The sequence below is a fragment of the Bufo gargarizans genome, chromosome 2 (genome assembly GCF_014858855.1).
Source record: "Bufo gargarizans isolate SCDJY-AF-19 chromosome 2, ASM1485885v1, whole genome shotgun sequence".
Classification (NCBI taxonomy): Eukaryota; Metazoa; Chordata; class Amphibia; order Anura; family Bufonidae; genus Bufo; species Bufo gargarizans.
Window position 1 is genome coordinate 228,208,004 of NC_058081.1, and position 21,915 is coordinate 228,229,918.

Here is a 21,915-nt window from a genome sequence, read left to right on the forward strand (position 1 = left end):
ATGTTTGTAAAGGTAGACTGAATGGCTAGGTGCTGGATTTTATACACCTGTGGTAATGGGACTGAATGAAACATCTGAATTCAACGATTAACATACAGTTTATATACATACATACATAAAACTGATCAGCATGCTACAGAGTCATCCCAAAAATTGTATACTGCATGGTATATTTTCTTTACTTAACCCCTTCTACCCCCAGCGATTTTGCCTTCACAAAATCTATACAATGTAGTGGGGAGCTGGAGAAAAATTCCATATTGGTGAAATTGAATAGAAACCCCCCACAATTCTGCCAGTTTTATAGGTTTTGTTTCTACAGTGTTCCCTATGCGGTAAAACTGACCAATGACCTTCATTCTCCAGGTCAGTATTAGGGATCGACCGATATTGATTTTTTAGGGCCGATACCGATAATTTGTGAACTTTCAGGCCGATAGCCGATAATTTATACCGATATTCTGGGAATTTTCATTTTTGAAAAAAAATAAAAAATTTCCTACACAAATCTGCTGAAAATGTATGTATATTGTTAATGTGTATTTTTTTTTTTGTAAATCTTTCTTTTTCATTTATACTTAATATTTTGGTGTTTTATTTTTATAACTTTTTTTTGTTTGTTTTTTTTTTACTAACTTTTAGCCCCCTTAGGGACTAGAACCCTTGTCCTATTTACCCTGATAGAGCTCTATCAGGGTGAATAGGAGCTCACACTCTCCCTGCTGCTCTGTGCTTTGTGCACACAGCAGCATGGAGCTTATCATGGCAGCCAGGGCTTCAATAGCGCCCTGGCTGCCATGGTAACCTATCGGAGCCCCAGCATTACACTGCTGGGGCTCCGATCGGAGGAGCAGGGGAGAGGGGATCCTGTGGAGGGGCGCACTGCGCCACCAATGTTTTTAATACTGGGGTGGGGGGCGCACTGCGCCACCAATGCTTAATACTGGGGGGGCAGGGGGGAGGGCACACTGCGCCACCAATGCTTAATACTGGAGGGGAAGGGGGGGGGAAGGGTGGGGCGCACTGCGCCACCAATGTCTAATACTGGGGTTGGGGGGGGGGGCGGAACCGCACCACCAATGTCTAATACTTGGCTAGGGGGGGCGCACTGCGCCACCAATGAAGCTTAATCTCTCATTTATTCATATACAGGAGGCGGGAGCTGCAGAATCACATAGCCGGCTCCCGACCTCTATGAGCAGTAGCTGCGATCCGCGGCACCTGAGGGGTTAACTACCGCAGATCGCAGCTATTGCTCATAGAGGTTGGGAGCCGGCTATGTGATCCTGCAGCTCCCGCCTCCTGTATATGAATAAATGAGAGATTAAGCTTCATTGGTGGTGCAGTGGCCACAGCCCCTCCCCTTCACTTGTCCCCTGTCCTTTCATTGGCGGCAGCGGCAGCAGCAGCACAGGGTGAGGGAGACACTGCTTCCTTCTCCCCTGTGCTGCTGAGGGAACACGGAGAGCGCTGACAGCAGCGCGATCTGTGTTCCCCATACGCTATCGGAATATCGGCAAAATAGATGCTGATACCGATAGCGTTCAAAATCCTGAATATCGGCCGATAATATCGGTAAATCCGATAATCGGTCGATCCCTAGTCAGTATGATTATGGTGATACCACATTTATATAGTTTTTCTTGCATTTTAATACTTAAAAAAAATTGACTTTGGAAAAATTCCTTTTTTTTCTTTTCATTGCCATATTTTGACCCACATACCTTTTTATAGTTAGGTCTACAGAGTTGTGTGAGGGCTCATTTTTTTGGGAGGTAAAGTGACGCCAAAAGGGTAAATTGGCCATTTTGAAAAAACTGTTACGCTGTTCGCTCTATGGGATAAATATTTTTTTATTTTAATAGTACAGGCATTTTTGCAAGTGGTGATCGCTATCATGTTTATTATTTTCAGTTTATTTATATTTATTTTTATTCTGGGGAAAGGGGAAGATTTTAATTTTCATATACTGTAAATATATTTATTTTTTTTTTTACTTTTTTTTTCTTCATTCTTTTAGGCCCTTCCTAGGGCATGTTAGATTACTACTTCTGTATATCAATGGAAATAAATCCATTGACAAATAGAAGACTCAGTATATTGCAATGTAGTGCTGCCACCTGCAAGTCTACATTGGAATATGCCTGTAAAAGGCAACGGACCCTCAGCAGGTCTTGGCCTTTCACAGGCAATGAATGTATCCCATGATTGCCACATAGAGGAACCATTACAGGGCCAGAAGCACAGCGCTTCCGGGTTATGTGCTCTCGGATGCTGTGGTCACATTTGACCACAGCATCCAGGGGTGCACCTAGCCTTTTTGCTGCCTGAGGTGAAAACTGAAACAGCACCCCCCCTCCCCAATGCCAATTTCTTAACTTTACACCTTCTCTTCAGCCCATGGCCTTTTGGCTGCCCCCCCCCCCCTTGCCCCTACCTGGTGCTGCCTCACCTGGCCTCATTGGTGGTGCACCCCTGACAGCATCTGAGGGATTGAATGCTTGCACTTGGCATTTTCGCTGACATATTAGCGTCTGGTGTCTGCTCTTTGAAATAGCAGAAAGCTGAGCTCACAAGCGACTTCTGCTGTACTATTACGGTGGAGATCGGGAAGGGTTTAACACTGAAGCCTGTGGAGCAACATAAGCCACATCGGCAACATATGGCGAGCATCCATAAATCCTCCTAAGTACATCGGAAGCACAGTGGGGCAGATTTAATAATAGTGTCACACTATGGATTGTCTAAGAATACGAACTGCAGTCGTAATTGTAAGCAAAATTACTATTTTGGCACATAGACCTTTATAAATTTGGAGTATGTTAAAAGGGTTCTCCGAGACTTTAATACTGATGACCTATTCACTGTTGACCTACTGTCTGTTTTAGAACTATGGTATTTTTGCCACTAACTAAGATGCAACAGATTGCTAATACTGACTAACGGCGGGTTTACGCGGGCCGATGGAACGGCCGATTGTCAGGATGGAAGCGTTCCTTCCTGACAGTTGGCTGCTTTTTCAGGGAAAGAGACTGCAGTATTTACATGCAGCGATCACCTCCACAGTATGAAGACGAGTGGTCGCTATTGCGATCGCTCGTCCCCATACAGCTGCATTGTTTCTGGGCAGCAGATCACTATTTAAACCTCATGATCTGCTGCCCAGAAACTATAATTGGAGTGACTGCGCGAACAGCAGGATCACCTAATGATCGAGCGTTTTGCTCGTTCATCGGGTTATCAGTGGCACATTTAGACAGGCAGATTGTCGAGAGCGAAATTTCTTAGGAACGTTCGTTCCCCATCATCTGTCTGACAATCGAGCAGTGTAAATCCACCTTAACAGTAAAACAGCGTAAACGTAGTCTTGAACTGCTCCGGTTTTATCACAGTAGCTGATGCAGGCTATCTTTGGAATTGTATAGTCTAAGTTTACAGCATCTATAAGTTGGTGTAGCTTTACGCCAAAAATGCAGCAAAATTTTGCCACATTTTTTGCCACATGGAGTTGTGGTCAAGTCACGCCCCTTTCCTATAAGGCCATGTCCCCTCTAAGGCTCCATTCACACGTCCGCAACGTGTTTTGCGGATACACGGAGCAACGGATCCGCAAAACACGGAAAGCGGCAATGTGCTTTCTGCATTTTGCGGACCGCACATTGCCGGCACTAATAGAATATGCCTGTTCTTGTCCGCAATTGCGGACAAGAATAGGACATGTTCTATTTTTTGGCGGAAACGGAAGCACGGATGCGGAAGTGCGGATCCGCAAATGTGGATGCGGACAGCACATTCCTGCCCCATTGAAAATGAATGAGTCTGCACCCGTTCCGCAAAAATGCAGAACGGATGCGGATCCATTTTGCGGACGTGTGAATGGACCCTAAGGGTACTTTCACACTAGCGGTTTTTTTTTCCGGCATAGAGTTCCGTCCTAGGGGCTCATTAACGGAAAATAACTGATCAGGTATATCCCCATGCATTCTGAGTGGAGAGAAATCCGTTCAGGATGCATCAGGATGTCTTCAGTTCAGTCTTTTTAACTGTTCAGAACAGAGATAATACCGCAACATGCTGCGGTTTTATCTCCGTCCTAAACTCTGGAACACTTGCCGGATTCTTCCTTCAGGTCTGCGCATGCGCAGATTGAAAAAAAAAGGCGAAAAAAGTAAATGCCGGATCCGTTTTGCCGGATGACACCGGAAAGACAGATTCGGCATTTCAGGGCATTTTTTAAACTGATCATGATCCTGATCAGTCTTACTAATGCCATCAGTTGGCATACGTTTTGCCGGATCCGGCGACGGAACTGCTTGCCGGATCTCTCTGCCGCAAGTGTGAAAGTAGCCTAACTGAAGCAATGTCCCCTTGATGGACCAGGAGTAAAAAAGTTTGAAGTATAAAACAGTTGATAAATGTCGTTCAAAGCATGTACACCACTTTTTTTTTTTTTTTTTTTGCATAAATTGCACAAAAAAACTGGGGCATTTTCAATAGTAAATCTGCCCCAGTGAGAATTCACCCTAAACCATAAAGGGGCTGTGGCTCCCTAATTCTTCTAAGACCACCACCCAACATTACTTTCCTATCCTAGTAATGCTTTACTGTTTGCAGACACAACCATTGATAATTTCATATAACTTTCAAAGTGAAAGGTGTGTCAGCCTTATTGGCGATGCAGAGCCTGTAGCTGCCAGCAGGTGGCGCTCTTCCGGTAGTGCTGCTGGAGCGCTGCTCGTCTGCTTTGTGCTCGCTGCCCAGGAAAGGAGCCTCATTGACGCGCATGGGGTTTTGGTGCAATGCGAATTATCTCTGAAGTCATTATTGAGTTAGTGCTGTCAGGCTGAGCAGGAGCTCACCCCCGGCCACAGGGTGCTGTCCCCATAACAACACGCGCTAATCCTCCCCTGGTAGCACCGTAGCTGTAGGGGGAGCCCAGCCTGGCAGCACCACCCCCTGCTCGTGTGTGATAACACTGCCATGCACTGCTGTCTGTGGAGAGGGAGCTCTGTGTGACAGGGGATACCTGCTGTGCCAGCGCCACATCCTACCGCCGAGAAAGAACCTGCAGGGTAACCGTCCGGTCGTTTCTTCAGACCGCTTGACGCTACTTATTTGAACAAGCAGGAAGTGTTTAGTAGAAGAGGACGGGGCACCGAGAGGTGAACTCTTGCTTTGTGGGTGACATCCGAAGTCTGACTTGTTGACATGGCTCGGGAGCATGGAGATAACAGCACGTCCTGGAAGAAGCAGGTGGAGGACATCAAGAAGATTTTTCAATTCAAGGAGGTTCTTGGCTCGTAAGTACAGAAATGTCTGGTACATTGTGTGAGTGGCGAGGAACAGTTGTGTGGTAGTACACGGAGGAGGACAGGTGTGGTAGTACACGGAGGAGGACAGGTGTGGTAGTACACGGAGGAGGACAGGTGTTGTAGTACACGGAGGAGGACAGGTGTGGTAGTACACGGAGGAGGACAGGTGTGGTAGTACACGGAGGAGGACAGGTGTGTGGTACATGGAGGAGGACAGTCGTGTGATACACATAGGAGGATAGTGGTGTGATACACATAGGAGGACAGTGGTGTGGTACATGGAGGAGGACAGTGGTGTGGTACATGGAGGAGGACATGTGTGGTAGTAAACGGAGGAGGACAGGTGTGGTAGTACACGGAGGAGGACAGGTGTGGTAGTACACGGAGGAGGACAGGTGTGGTAGTACACGGAGGAGGACAGGTGTGGTAGTACACGGAGGAGGACAGGTGTGGTAGTACACGGAGGAGGACAGGTGTGGTAGTACACGGAGGAGGACAGTCGTGTGATACACATAGGAGGATAGTGGTGTGATACACATAGGAGGACAGTGGTGTGGTACATGGAGGAGGACAGTGGTGTGGTACATGGAGGAGGACAGTGGTGTGGTAGTAAACGGAGGAGGACAGGTGTGGTAGTAAACGGAGGAGGACAGGTGTGGTAGTACACGGAGGAGGACAGGTGTGGTAGTACACGGAGGAGGACAGGTGTGGTAGTACACGGAGGAGGACAGGTGTGGTAGTACACGGAGGAGGACAGGTGTGGTAGTACACGGAGGAGGACAGGTGTGTGGTACATGGAGGAGGACAGTCGTGTGATACACATAGGAGGACAGTGGTGTGGTACATGGAGGAGGACAGTGGTGTGGTACATGGAGGAGGACATGTGTGGTAGTAAACGGAGGAGTACAGGTGTGTGGTACATGGAGGAGGACAGTCGTGTGATACACATAGGAGGAAAGTCGTGTGATACACATAGGAGGACAGTCGTGTGATACACATAGGAGGACAGGTGTGTGGTACACGGAGGAGGACAGGTGTGGTACATGGAGGAGGACAGTGGTGTGGTACACAGGGTAGGGGGACAGTGGTGTGGTACACGGAGGATGACAATGGTGTGGTACACAAGGGAGGAGGACAGTGGTGTGGTAGTACACGGAGGAGGACAGTGGTGTGGTAGTACACGGAGGAGGACAGTGGTGTGGTAGTACACGGAGGAGGGCAGTGGTGTGGTAGTACACGGAGGAGGACAGTGGTGTGGTAGTACACGGAGGAGGGCAGTGGTGTGGTAGTACACGGAGGAGCACAGTGGTGTGGTAGTACACGGAGCACAGTGGTGTGGTAGTACACGAAGCACAGTGGTGTGAAAGTACATGGAGGAGGACAGTGGTGTGGTACACAGAGGAGGATAGTGGTGTGGTACATAGAGGAGGGCAGTGGTGTGGTACATGGAGGAGGGCAGTGGTGTGGTACATGGAGGAGGGCAGTGGTGTGGTACATGGAGGAGGACAGTGGTGTGTTACACAGAGGAGGAGGACAGTGGTGTGGTACACGGAGGAGGACAGAGGTGAGGTAGTACACGGAGAAGGACAGTGATGTGGTGGTACACAGAGGGCAATCGTGTGGTAGTACACGGAGCAGGACAGTGGTGTGGCAGTACACGGGGTGAGGAGGACATTGGTGTGGTAGTACACGGAGGAGGAAAGTGGTGTGGTACATATATTATATGAGGGCAGCGTGGTTTGGTCAAGTGTATAAAGTGAGACAGGATATTGTGTGGTACATGGAGGGGGGAGGCATTGGTAGTGTACATGAAATGAGGAAGGACAGTGGTTTATATGGTATGTAACGTGAAGGAAAACAGCGGTGTGGTACATCAAGTGAAGGAGAATGATAGTGTGGCACATGGGGTAAGAGAGGACAGTGGGTGGAATATAACTGCAGTATGGTATATGATGTGAGGGAGGACATTGGCATGATACTTTCAGGGAAGACAGTTGGTGGCTCTTGGAGTAAGGAAAGGTCAGTGGTGTGTTAGATGAAGTGAGGGAGGACAGTGGTGTGGTACATGAGGTGATGCAGGACAGTGGTGTGCTACATGAGGTGAGGCAGGACAGTGGTGTGGTACATGAGGTGAGGCAGGACAGTGGTGTGGTAAATGAGGTGATGGAGGACAGTGGTGTGGTACATGAGGTGATGGAGGATAGTGGTTTGGCACATGAGGTGATGGCGGATAGTAGTGTGGTACATGAGGTGATGGAGGACAGTGGTGTGGCACATGAGGTGATGGAGGACAGTGGTGTGGCACATGAGGTGATGGAGGACAGTGTTGTGGCACATTATATGATGGAGGATAGTGCTGTGACACATGAGGTGATGGAGGACAGTGGTGTGGCCCATGAACTGTTGGAGAACAGTGCTGTTGTACATGAGGTAGTGTAAGAAAGTGGTGTGGTACATGAGGTAATGGAGGAGAATAGCGTGGTACTTGAGGTAATGGAGGACAGTGGTGTGGAACATGAGGTGATGGAGGACAGTGGTGTGGTACATGAGGTGATGGAGGACAGTGGTGTGGTACATGAGGTGATGGAGGACAGTGGTGTGGTACATGAGGTGATGGAGGACAGTAGTGTGGCACATGAGGTGAATGAGAAATCACATTACATGATATAGTGTGAGATGGGACAGGTCCGTGGTACCTGCCAAGACTGAGGATGAGCAGTGTCTTGATTGAGCCATCATTTTGTTAGACTGAAGGCAGAAGGCTCAGTTTTGGATGTGTACGATGTACTGTAGACATAGTGACGGTCACTGTGCAGCTGCTGCGTAGTTTAGTGTTCTCATTCTACCTTTACAAACACTGTCCCTGAGATAGAAGACCTCATTATATAAAACACACTTAAAAAAAATAATGTGTAAGTAATATCTTACTTGAGAAAAATGTGGTATCTATGTTTTTAAAGGGGTTATTCAACATTATATCAGACCTCACAGAATGGCCGACTCTCAGCTGGTCCCCGCCACTGGGTCCCGTCTCTATTGCTCTCTGGGCAGCTTTTCATCTCCCTGGTGCTCTGATATCAGGGTTGACACGTGACTGCTACCGCGGTGGCCTGCTCCCCTTGAGTCACAACAAATGGTCACATGAAGCAAGTTCAGCGCTGTGGCCAGTGATTGGCTGTGATGGTTATTCCTCCCCTGCCCCTTGATTGCCGTAGCCAGCGATTGGCTGCAGTGGTCATCCCCACCCCTGGTCGCTGTTTGCTGGTTACTCAATTAAGATTTCACCAGTTGGCGCCATCAATGTCATATCAATGGTATCAATGGGGAATGGCTTCCGGGTGCCAGGAGGAGCTCTAACAAGCCACAGGGAACTGGATTTTTGCCCCAGCTAAAGAAAAGTCTAGCTATGACTAGTTCTGTCTTTTATATGATGGTAAGGGTACTTTCACACTAGCGTTATTCTTTTCCGGCATAGAGTTCCGTCCTACGGGCTCTATACTGGAAAATAACTGATCAGTTTTATCCCCATGCATTCTGAATGGAGAGTAAGGCTGCTTTCACACTTGCGCTTGATCGGATCCGTTCTGAACGGATCCGATCATATTAATGCAGACGGAGGCTCCGTTCAGTACGGATCCGTCTGCATTAATAACTTAGAAAAATTTCTAAGTGCGAAAGTAGCCTGAGCGGATCCGTTCAGACTTTCAATGTAAAGTCAATGGGGGACGGATCCGCTTGAAGATTGAGCCATATGGTGTCATCTTCAAGCGGATCCGTTCCCATTGACTTACATTGTAAGTCTGGACGGATCCGCACGCCTCCGCACGGCCAGGCGGACAGCTGAACGCTGCAAGCAGCGTTCAGCTGTCCGCCTGGCCGTGCGGAGGCGAGCGGAGCGGAGGCTGAACGCCGCCAGACTGATGCAGTCTAAGCGGATCCGCATCCATTCAGACTGCATCAGGGCTGGACGGAAGCGTTCTGCTCCGCTCGTGAGCCCCTTCAAACGGAGCTCACGAGCGGACAGCAGAACGCTAGTGTGAAAGTAGCCTAGTCCGTTCAGGATGCATCAGGATGTCTTCAGTTCAGTTATTTTGCCATTTTAGGACGGGGGGAAATATTGCAGCATGCTGCAGTTTTATTTCCGGCGAAAAAGACTGATTACTTGCTGGAATGCCGGATCCAGCATTAATTTACATTAAAGTTTATTAGTGCCAGATCCGGCATTAAGTGTTACGGCGAAACGGATCCGCAGAACGAAAAAAATGCAAAAAAAAAAATGTATACTGGATCCGTTTTGTATACCGGAGAGATGGATCCGGCATTTCAATGCATTTGTCATGCATTTTGCCGGCTTCCGGGGACAGAACTGCCTGCCGAATTCCTCTGCCGCTAGTGTGAAAGCACCCTAACACATACCACTACCTTTATGTACAACTAAAAGAGAAACAGATCTTTGCTTTCATCTGACCTGTGCTTGCTCATGATGTTTTCTCAAAAGTTAAAGAAACGTAAAGTCTGAAGGAGATTCTAGTCAGTGTGTTACATGCAGATTGGCTGCAGGTTTCAGCTTTCTTTTGCAAATCTGCAACATATTTTTCAAATCCTTCAGAGAGAAATCCACAGTGTTTTTAAAACTCTATCCTCATTTTTTCTATTGTGCCGGTCAGTGACCTGTGGGCCTCACCAAAGAACACAGCTGCCTACATCGAGGTTTAAAAATATTACTGTCCAATGGCCTGAGAAGTTTGTAACGTACAGTATAGGGATCTGACAGTCTCGCCGTGACATAAAGCTGTCAGTATGATTCTGTAGACGGTCAAGCAGAAGCACATAGCATTATACATCATGATAATGCTGTACGCCCCTGAAAGCCCAGAACGGGGATCACACATGAAGCGCGATTCCCGCAAAGGACTCGTTCGTGTGAAACAGCCCTAAGGTCGCCTGGGACTTCAACAGTTTTGCAAGAGATATCACTCCTAAGGGTACTTTCACACTTGCGTTTTATCTTTTCCGGCATTGAGTTCCGTCCTAGGGGCTCTATACCAGAAAAGAACTGATCAGTTTTATCCTAATGCATTCTGAATGGAGAGCAATCTGTTCAGGATGTCATCAGTTCAGTCACTGAACGGCATTTTGAACGGAGGATATACCGCAGCATGCTGCAGTATTATATCCGTCCAAGATTCCGGATCAGTTGCCGGAATGCCGGATCTGGCATTAATTTACATTGAAATGTATTAGTGCCGGATCCGGCATTAAAAATACTGCAATGCTGGATCCATCCAGCAGACCGGTAAAAATGTGACAAAAATATATAACGGATCCGTTTCTCCGGATGACATCTGGAGAGATGGATCCGTTCTTGCAATGCATTTGTAAGACGGATCCACATCCGGATGCTGTCTGTTTTCATGCAGATTGCCGGATCCAGCAGGCAGTTCCGGCGACGGAACTGCTTGCCGGATCACTCTGCTGCAAGTGTGAAAATAGCCTAAGCCTTTGTAGCAAAGAGATGGGTGAAGAATTGGCTGCTAGACTTTGTGCTATCTTATTCTTCTAGGAGACAATTCTATTGATTTATATCTATTTTTTATTTTAGCATTGTGTGATATAACAGTTTTTCTTCTGCAGCTGGCATGTCTATACACTACACAGCAGGCTGCAGAAGGCTGCCCCCGCCCCTCTCTCTTCAGAATGAGATTCTAAGCTGATTTACAGTCAAAGTTAAACTCGGGATTAAAGTCAAAATTTAAGGAAGAGATTTAGGGCATGTTTCCGCAGTGTGGTGATTTTTAAATCCACAGCATGTCATTTTAAGCCTCATGCACACGACCGTGCCGTTTTTTGCGGTCCGCAAACCGCGGATCCACAAAAACAGGAAGCCGTCCGTGTGCCTTCCGTCAATATAATGCCTATTCTTGTCCGCAAAGCGCGGACAAGAATAGGACATGTTATATTTTTTTAGAGCGGGGCAGCGGAACGGAGCAACGGATGCGGACAGCACACGGAGTGCTGTCCGCATCTTTTGCGGCCCAATTGAAGTGAATGGGTCCGCATCGAGTTGCCAAAACGGTGGCTTGGATGTGGACCCAAACATGTGCATGAGGCCTTACTCTGTGGATTTTCACCACGGACTTCATAATTTGCAAATTCCATGGCAAATATGCAGCAAAATCAGAAACAAATAGACATGTGGGTTTTGCTGTGGATTTGTTTCAGCTTTTGCCATGGAATGATGGTGGAATATCCGCCCGGTTTGGCGGTACCTGTATAATTATCTTTGCCTCGTTTCCTCACTATATCTGGATAAACATATCTGTATGACTGGTAGTACTACAGCGCGTCAGGCTGCACAGCGAGTGACAGCACAGACAGGGCTGTAATTAAATGGTTTGTCTTTAATTTTTTGGGGAAATATGAATTTGTAGTTTGTTTCAGTGGTAATTACCGTAACCTTGGACTTTCCAGCCTGACGATGAGCTCACATGCCCCACACTGTCTGAAACAGATTAGTAAGCTATTGCTTTTATTTGACAAGATTCGAAACCTGGATCAGGTACATTGCCTATAGAGCTAGAGAAAGCGACATGTGCTGCAAAATGAAGTGAATGAGCAGACGGCAGAACTGCGGCCCCTGGGAGCCAGGCTAGCCTCTGGCTTTACTTCTACAGGTACCATGGAAATTACTGCTCGTTGCCAGAGATCTCCGGTAAAATATATATTTCCGGGTAAGCTTGAAGCTTTTAGTTGTGTTAACCTCTAATAAAGCATTGTCAGGATATACAACTGGACCCGGTTTCCCCCCGCTGCCATAGAGGTGCTGCTCCGCCACCCGCTGCCCTCCACTTCCTGGTGCTGGGCTCAACACTCGGGGAATGGCTTGCATTGCCCATTCTGCCAGTCAGTGGCCACTACAGTGACCCGCTTGGTGATAGATTTGGTGCCTCTGTAGACTGTCTAAATTTACACCATCTATTGGTTGGCCTACTTTGTGCCAAAATTTCGATTTTTGCAATGGGAAATGTAGTATTACATGGCAGCCATTCTTGGTGGGAGACCCTCCTTTCTGATTTCATATGGCCTTAAGGGCTTGAAACTCTGTAGGTTTATTTTGTCTTCAGTTTAAATGACTTAATATACCATATTATGTGTGTGAAATTTAAAAAGCATATAGAGGGTCATATACGAACAGATATATATCACTTTGTGGCGTATATCTGGCGCAGATTTTTTCACATGCCATATTGCGGCAGAATATGCGACTTCTTCCCCGCTCACGCCAGGTCCTGGTCCGTATCATTCATCGTAGAAAAAGGTCTAAATGTAAGCCAGCTAGGAAGCCATCTTACATTTAAAACTGGGGCTGGATGCGCTGAAGTTATGGAGAGGCCGACACCTCTTCATAACTCCGGCGGACCACCGCTAACGCAGGGGCTTTATTAAGACCGGCGTCTAAAACGCTGATCTTAACAAATGGCCCCATAGGCTTTTACTATAGGTACTTGCACAGCACCCAGTGTTGTATTTATTACTGGCCTTCTGAGCACTATAGGAAACAACCTGGATCGTCTTTATTTCTGAAAAGCGCCTTGTCAGGATGAGGCCTTACTGAGTTCTTGGCGTGAACAGGTGGATGGGGGGGATGCTTTCTCAGCACCCGTACAGTCTGCGGTTATCACTGTAACCCTAGAAGCAGCAGATTAAACAAACAATGTCTCACTTTTTTTAAAAGCAGGAAATGAGTATGGGGCAAACATCTTCTGTTCAGCAGCTGCTGCTTTAACCCTTTCTCTGCCCAAGAGTTGGCATCTTGTCCAGCTCATTTTACATTGATTTTTCAGGTGAGCTGATCTCAAGCAAGTGGGTGCTATCCTAAAATCCCTCTTCACTGATTAGCAAAAAAAAAAGGATCATGTGAATGGTTGCTGGCTCCTGTAGTAGATAGGAGGACATGGAGGGCATTCCGTAGGTGCACCTAATTAGCTTTTTTTTCCATTTTACACCATCCTACACCAACCAGTCGTTCCTGATCCTTGCCCAGAGTAAACAGAGCAGCGATCAGAGTCAACAAGTGGACAAACACATGAGACTTATTTTAGTCCTGAGCGCTGTGCCAGCGCAGGCGTTGTAAAGTATTATTATTATTTATCCTGGCCCATGTGGCAAGAAGTGAACAGAGCATGGCACTGACGGAAGCCAGGCTCCCACTGTCCGTGATCAGAGCTTCAATAGCAACAGTGGCATTCGGCACTGCCTCTGTCACATCAGCCCCAGGTGCCAGTGCATTGCCATAGCAGCCTGCCATACGCTTAGCCTAATAGTCTTCCTACAGTGATGGGCCATAATGCATTGGTACTCAAGATGTATGGGACAAAAAAAAAAAGGTTATTCATTTGTATTAAAGAGTTTCTATCACTTCGCTGCACATATTTAGCTGTCAGACACTAGCGATCCGCTAGTGTCTGCTCTGCCCAACCATCCTAATATAATTGCTTTTGGGGCAGCCGTTTTGCTAAAAAAAGAACTTTTATTAATATGCTAATGAGCCTCTAGGTGCTATGGGGGCGTCATTAGCACCTAGAGGCTCCGTCTACCTTCAGAAACTGCCGCCGCCCATCGCGTCCCTCCAGCCCGCCCATCTCCTCCTGAATGCGATCCTCCTTGTGAGCGTATGTATTCTGCGCATGCGCAGTGAATGTCTGACCGCTTCCTTGCTCAGACATCTCCACTGCGCCTGCGCGATGACACCATAGTGCTCCGAGGAACAGGCGCAGTGGAGATGTCTGAGCAGGGAAGCTGTCAGACATTCACTGCGCATGCGCCGAATACAGGCGCTCACAAGGAGGATCGCATTCAGGAGGAGATGGGCGGGCTGGAGGGACGCGCTGGGCGGCGGCAGTTTCTGAAGGTAGACGGAGCCTCTAGGTGCTAATGACGCCCCCATAGCACCTAGAGGCTCATTAGCATATTAATAAAAGTTCTTTTTTTAGCAAAACGGCTGCCCCAAAAGCAATTATATTAGGATGGTTGGGCAGAGCAGACACTAGCGGATCGCTAGTGTCTGACAGCTAAATATGTGCAGCGAAGTGATAGAAACCCTTTAAAAAAATATATATACCGGTATATATGGTAAAAATGGTAAAACACACACACAGTACCACCCCATTTGTTGCAAAAGATATAATAAAGATAACATGTTATTTAATGGGGATCTGTTACCACAGTTCTGGACTGTTATCTTCAGTAATACTTGCGTAGTAGATAAGGAGTGAAAATTGGTGCCCATTGCAAGAAATCAAAGACTCTTTCTTTTTACGGTGGTTAGGAAATTAAGTAAGCCACTTAATTGGTTGCCTTGAGTAACTGCTCTATTTTTTCCTGTATTTGTTTTTGTACATGGGGTATATTGTCCGTAGGTTAGGTTCACATCTGCATCAGAGGCTCCACTAGAGGTCTCCGCCGATTCCATAAAAATGTCAAACAAAATAGTCCTCCATGTAGGACTAATTTGTCCTGTAAAATACTGGACTCCCTAATGGAAACACAGTGGGCAAGTGGGACCGATCTGGCTTTGTTAGCTTACATAAAAGTCCCATTATTATGACCACTTCCTACTGTTGAAGTGGGTAACATGTAGCTCATGATGGAAGTCACATGTGATGAGATGGCTTGGTGAGTATATAAGGTGTCCGATAGGCTGTCTGCACACTTATCCCTCGTTCCTGTCATGGGTAAAAGGGAAGATTTATAAGAGTTGCAAAAAGAGATGATTATTGGCTTTCGGGTCAAGGGTGGCGGTATTTCTGAAACTGCGCAGTTTGTGAACTGTTTGCATGCTGCTGTGTTGAAAGTGTATAGTGAGTGGACAACCATTGTAAATAAGTGATGTGGAAACTGCGGAGCAGACTGACACACTACAGTGGAGCAGCTCACTGCCAAAATGAACCAGGGGGCTACCTGACGTGTGTCTAAAATAACAGTTCAGTGAAGCCTGCTGAACTCCAAAGCAGAAGGATACAGATGGTCACTGCACCTCTGCTAACCAAGTTGTATCGGCAGAGAAGGCGTTGATTTGCTGGAGAGTCCGTAAAAATAGGCGACTTTTTTCCTATGTCCGTGAAAAAAACCAGATGTGTCCATAATTTTTTAAGGCTGGTGGTACTTGACTTGATTATTATGGTGGTAATGATCTTCATTTTACAACTCACAGTAAACGCTGGTAATGGGGTGATATCAGTATATTGATCAGTATTATTGTTATATCATGTATCAGTATATTGCGCTATTGACATGGATTACTCCTAATCTTTAGCATTCATTATTGTTTTCCAGTTTGCTCATAAAAAATGTTGGCTGTCCGTAATTTTGGGACAAGTTGTGCAGAAAAAAGAAAAATTCTGGTTTGCAACGCTGGTTGCCACATCTGATAATTCACATTTTCTGCATCATTAAATGGATGGACGTTGGCATGTCAGGCGAAAAACATCAGAGAACAAACATCCTGCAAAAAAAAACATAAAAGTGGCTCTATGTTGTAGGTTAGTCCAAAATGAAAGAAGGTGGGGCAAAACAAGTAGGCAGGGCCACCTTATGTAAGCAGGGACAACAGAAGTAGGCAGGGCCTGCAATACTGTAGTGCAGAACAAAATACCATAGTGAAGCACAAAATACTGCTGCCAGCACCACAGTATGAAACTGTATCATCATCCTGAGGATAGCAATACAGTTGAATTCAGGAGCAGCCATTGGCTGAGAGCATCAGATCTTTATGTACCTGGCTGGTGGCCATGAGGAGGACTTGGTGGCCCCCTGGGCATTGGCGCACTAGGAAATTTCCCTGTAGGGTCTATAGCCAGGCTGCCCTGAATCCATCCTTGCATATCACTTATACCCGTTGTGGTAATGTGAACAGTGTTGGAAGGCGTGTATGTCCCACTCAGGTACCTCAGATGGGTGAGACAACTCAAATCCAGAGAGAGCATAGTTTGCTGAGACAGTTTTGTTTAATAATTCTGGGCTGGATTTTAATTAGATTGGTGGGTAGGCTTAGCAGTGGTATCTGCCAATCCACACCCTTTCGACAGGGGTATTCCATTCTACCTGAGGTGATCGCAGGTGAGGCCTGCTGTAATCAGGCCGGCATAAAGCGCCTCCCAGTATGTCAGTCTTGGGGAAAGAGAGTGATTGTGAAGCAGAGACCTGCAGAGGCTCTGTGTGTGGTCTCAGTCAGGAGGACTGAGGGGCCACAAGGCTGTGTAGCCGAATCTCTTCCCTGTGGGGAACTGTGCGTGGTGTAGTGACAGCCTGGAGGCTGCTGGACGTTTGGCTGAGAAAGCCGCACCTGAGACAGTGTGTGAACTGTGTTATACAAGGTGAGACAGAGATACGTTATTTGTGTAATAGGTAGTGCCTAGAGGGGCAAGTGTTTGTTTATTTTGCTTTGTTTATGCTGGTGTGTGAAGATTGCCAAATAAATGCACCGTTTGGACCTTAACCTTGGTGTTTGGTGAAGTAATCTGTGATGGTGAACCCCTAAGGCCTCTTTTACACGGGCGTCTTATTTTTGGCCCGGATAAGAGGCGGGTGCGTTGCGGGAAAATGCGCGATTTTTCTGCGCGAGTGCAAAACATTGTAATGCGTTTTGCACTCGCGTGAGAAAAATCGCGCATGTTTGGTACCCATGTTCTGTAGATTGTATTATTTTCCCTTATAACATGGTTATAAGGGAAAATAATAGCATTCTGAATACAGAATGCACAGTAAAACAGCGCTGGAGGGGTTAAAAATAAAAATAAAAAATTTAACTCACCATAGTCCACTTGATCGCGAAGCCCGGCATCTCCTTGTGTCTCCTTTGTTGAATAGGACCTGTGGTGAGCATTAAATACAGGTAAAGAACCTTGGATGACGTCACTCCGGTCATCACATGGTCTTTTACCATGGTGAATCACCATGGTAAAAGATCATGTGACGTACCATGTGATGACCGGAGTGACGTCATCAAAGGTCCTTTACCTGTATTTAATGCTCACCACAGGTCCTATTCAGCAAAGGAGACACAAGGAAATGCCGGGCTTCGCGATCAAGTGGACTAAGGTGAGTTAAATTTATTATTATTTTTTTTAACCCCTCCAGCGCTGTTTTACTGTGCATTCTGTATTCAGAGATTAAGGGAAAATAATAATGATCGGGTCTCCATCCCGATCGTCTCCTAGCAACCGTGCGTGAAAATCGCACCGCATCCGCATTTTCACGCACCCCATTCACTTCTATGGGGCCTGCGTCGCGTGAAAATCGCACAATATAGAGCATGCTGCGATTTTCACTCAACGCACAAGTGATGCGTGAAAATCACCGCTCATGTGCACAGCCCCATAAAAAAGAATGGGCCCGGATTCAGTGCGGGTGCAATGCGTTCACCGCACGCATCGCACCCGCACGGAAAACTCGCCCGTGTAAAAGGGGCCTAAGAGGTAAACGATCCCTTACACTGTACATGCTAATTGCCTTCCTTGCGGAGGATGGGATCTTCCAGCAAGAAAATGCATCATGCCACATGGCTAGAAATGTCTGACATTGGTTGGAAGAGCATGACCAAGACTTCCAAATACTACCCTGGCCCCCTTTTTTTTTCCCAGACTTGAACCCAGTTGAGCATCTGTGGGACCACCTTGATTGCTCTTTGGATCCTCTCCCATGCAGCCTCTAGCTATATCTGTGACAACCTACCAGGACCTTACCGAGTCTCTCCCAGCCTGTATAGATGGAGGTCAGAATAATGTGACTCCACTGTGTATCTTCTTGGGTTGAAAGTCATTTAAGGACAATGTGAATAGCATGATTTGGGAAGTCTGTTTTATGTACATGTAGAACGTCATGGTTGTTGTGCAGTAAAACGGTAGCGTTGTTGCTATTTCAGGTCCTCAGTCTGTTGGTTTGTGACATCCTGATTTCCTATCCAGTGAAGCATCCCATGTTTATATTTGCCTGCACTTTGCACATCATGCTCTGTGTATCTGTAATTCACTCTGACTTCACTGAATCGCCTAGAGCTGACTAATCATCGAAGAAAAAAACAGGCATGCATCAGAAGTGGAGAGGATATGCCTGCAGATAAACATACTCTTCCTTCTAAAAGGTATCAGCATGTCACTGATTCTGAGATGGGCCACCCTACATAAAGCTGAGCTTTTATCTTCCTTTATATTCTATTATGATGCATATTATGAGGTAAATATGATCTCAGTTTCTCTTAGAGGGGTATTCCCACCTGTACATATATACTGTATATCTATGCCATAGATATCTGATAGGTGCAAATCCTATCTCACGAATGGGACCCCAACGTGAATGGGCAGCAAGCAACGCATGTATGGCTTTTTCCATTCACTGCTACTGGACTTCTGAAAATAGTCGAGTGCTGAATCAAGTCCCATAGGTGTGAATAGAGGAAGCCACACAGTTTGCTAGGACTGACTCCCAGAGTTGGGACCCACGCCTGCCAGACATTTATTGCATACCCTATTGATATTCCTAAAAAGTCTACATCAAAATAGCCTTTTAACCAGGGGCGTAGAGTCAGGGTCGTGACTTTGGAGTCAAAGCTAGTTTTGAGTGGAGTCAGGTGCTCACAGCCTTTCTCAGCTATGGAAAGATTCTCTCATCCTGTATGCTGGGTCCCATGTGTCCACCTTCCAGTCCTCAGCTCGTATTATTCATCCATAGCATAGGGCTGATCACCCGCTCCGCTGCAGCCAATAACTGGCTTCAGTGGGGATGTGCCTCTTGTGGACACGTCACTGCTGAATACAGCCATTGACTACTTTAGAGCAGATGCCCATGCTGCAGAGGAAGTAATCAAGCCGCAGGCTGGGAGTGCGCAGGACCGGAGCTGCAGATAGCAGGCACCTGTGAAAAGTTATTTATTCCCAGACAACCCTTTCCTGGCAGCCCTGAATATGACAGCTCCACTTTTTACATGTTTCTTTTATTGGCTTTTAGACTTGCACATGATTCTCTGCATTTCCAGGACGTACATACAGTGTATTGCTTTTATGACATTTTGTGAGGATTATTACGTGTATAACAGTGTCCACCAGTTATTAAACGCAGTTGTAGACAAGAATAGGACATGCTCTATCTATTTGCCGGGCTGTGGAACGGAAGTACGGATATGGACAGCACACGGTGTGCGGTCCACATCTTTTGTGGCCCCATTGAAATTAATAGGACTGCATCACGGATGCGGACACAAATATATGGTCTTCTGAATGAGCTCTAAGTCTTGTGGTGTGGAAATCAATGAGGGATTGGCATTTCTGTGACCTACATCAGTTCTATGCTTATAGCTGAAGGCTGCTGTGTTCCTCTTTAGTCAGTGTATTGCTCATGTTGAGCACTGGAAATGTCAAATTGATTACATTCAGTTTATAGTTAGATTACTACCAAGTATTTTTGCGGAGTCACCAGATGCATTTATGTCTTTTTCTATTCACATTTTCTGTTCTTTGTTTCTTTCTCTATATTGATAACTGACAACCTCAATGTTATAATATAATTACATATCATGTTATTAAAGAGGACCTCTTTTCACAATTAGGCTCCATTCACACGTCCGCAAGTATTGTCCACACCCGTTCCGCAATTGTGCGGAACCGTTGCGGACCCATTCATTCTCTATGGGGACGAAATGGATAGTGTGCTCTCCGCATCCACATTTCCGGAGCGCGACCCCGATCTTCCGGTCCACAGCTCCGGAAAAAAAAAATAGAACATGTCCTATTCTTGTCCGCAATTGAGGACAAGAATAGCCATTTCTATGGGGGTGCCGGCCGAATGTATTTGCGGATCGTTTGAATAGACCCTTAATGTGTATAATGGTGATGCGGTAACTGTTCTCATGTCACACTGCCATTACATTCCCAAGTCTCTTCCACCATTCCTCACAATATCTCAGTGTTCAGGACTGTTACTGCAGAACACAAGTTCGCTCTTCTCTACTCAGGACCATTTCATGCTTTGAATTTAAAGGGAATCTGTCACTTCAGACAAGTTGTGTCCCTACAGTGTAACATGAATAATACACCAGCCGCTGACTCCATATCCGTAATTTGTGTCTCAATACTCTCCTTAGTTTTCCTGCATACCAACCATGAAATGCATAGAGGTCTCTTCATGGAGTCTTCTCAAATATGTGTGCCCTCAGGAGCCAACGTGCTCCACAGCTGGTTTGCGTGGGGGAGTATTGAAATACATATCACTGATTTTGAGTCAATGTATTACTGTAGTTAATAGTACTTGTCCGGGGTGCATCCCTTTAAGGATGGCTTCTTCACACAGAAGTTTTTAGTGAAGTTTTGTGTACCTGTGTAGTGATGAGTGAACTTCTGTTTTCAAGCTCGGCGTACAAGGTTCCGGTTATCTAAGAATTCCGTTATGGATTCCGCTACCACAGACCATAAGTTATGGTCCGTGGTAGCGAATCCATAATAGAGTTCTTAGATAATCTGAACCCGAAACTTGTACGCCGAACTTGAAAACAGAAGTTCCCTCATCCCTATACCTGTGGTTTTTGGTTTGTTTTCTGTAGTCTTCAGCAATATTATAAATTGTTATTTGCAATTCTTTTCTAGATCTTGTATGTAAAAATGTTTAGTGAACTACATGCTTAGATACTTCAATAAGCTAAGACTCTATTCACACCTGTTCAACAACTTCTACTGTATAATAACATATAAGGGTATGTTCACACAATGGATTTTGAACATCTGCCTACAAAGTTCGCACTTTTTGCGTGCTTTTTGACGCGTTTGTTCTACGTACTTTTCTTTAAACCAGTGGCAGTTTACTTCAATAAAAAAATGTATATTCAACTTTTTTACGCTGATCCATGCCAAAAACCCAAACAGAAAACATGCAGACATGTTTTTTGACGCTTCCCATTTATTTCATTGGGAGATTCAGTTCTGATTCTGCCCCAAGATAGATCTTGCTGCTTCTTTTTTCCACGTGGAAGTAACAAAGAGCAAGCGCTGTTTACCATTGAAGTTATTGAGAGTCTGTTTCGAGGTGTTTTTTTTGGAGCAGATTTTCAGGTGGAAACTTGCCAAAATGATCGCCAAAATACTCTGTGTGAACTGGTCCTAAGTTTGAAGCCTGTTCTGCAGCATAAATCTGGTCTTAGAGAACAGTCTTTAAATAGATATCGATAAAAATAATGAACTACAATGATAGAAATATCTCTATGCTGTATGCTTATCACTGTAAGGGTTCATTTAGACGGCAATATGTGTTTTGCGGTCCGCAAATTGCAGATCCGGATACCGGCCTGTGTGCGTTCCGCAATTCTCGGACCGCACATGACCGCCACTCTCATAGAAAATGCCTATTCTTGTATGCAATTTTGAACAAGAATAGGACATGCTCTATATTTTTTGTGGTGCCCCGCAACGGAACAACGGATGCGGACAGCACACGGTGTGCTGTCCGCATCTTTTGTGGTCCCATTAAAATTAATGTGTCCGCACCCATTCCGCAAAAATGTGGTACGGGTGCGGAGCAAACCATATGGCCGTCTGAATGAGCCCTAAAAAGGGAAGTC

General features: G+C 46.0%; 1 protein-coding gene across 1 annotated transcript in view; it reads left to right on the plus strand.

The window, feature by feature from the left end:
* The first annotated feature begins 4,743 nt into the window (after positions 1–4,743).
* CAMK1D (calcium/calmodulin dependent protein kinase ID) overlaps positions 4,744–21,915 on the plus strand; it is a 327,025-nt gene continuing 309,853 nt past the window's right edge. The window contains exon 1 of the mRNA XM_044276752.1: positions 4,744–5,300. Coding sequence (XP_044132687.1) covers positions 5,209–5,300 — 92 coding nt within the window. The 5' untranslated portion in view covers positions 4,744–5,208. The remainder of the gene's footprint in view (positions 5,301–21,915) is intronic.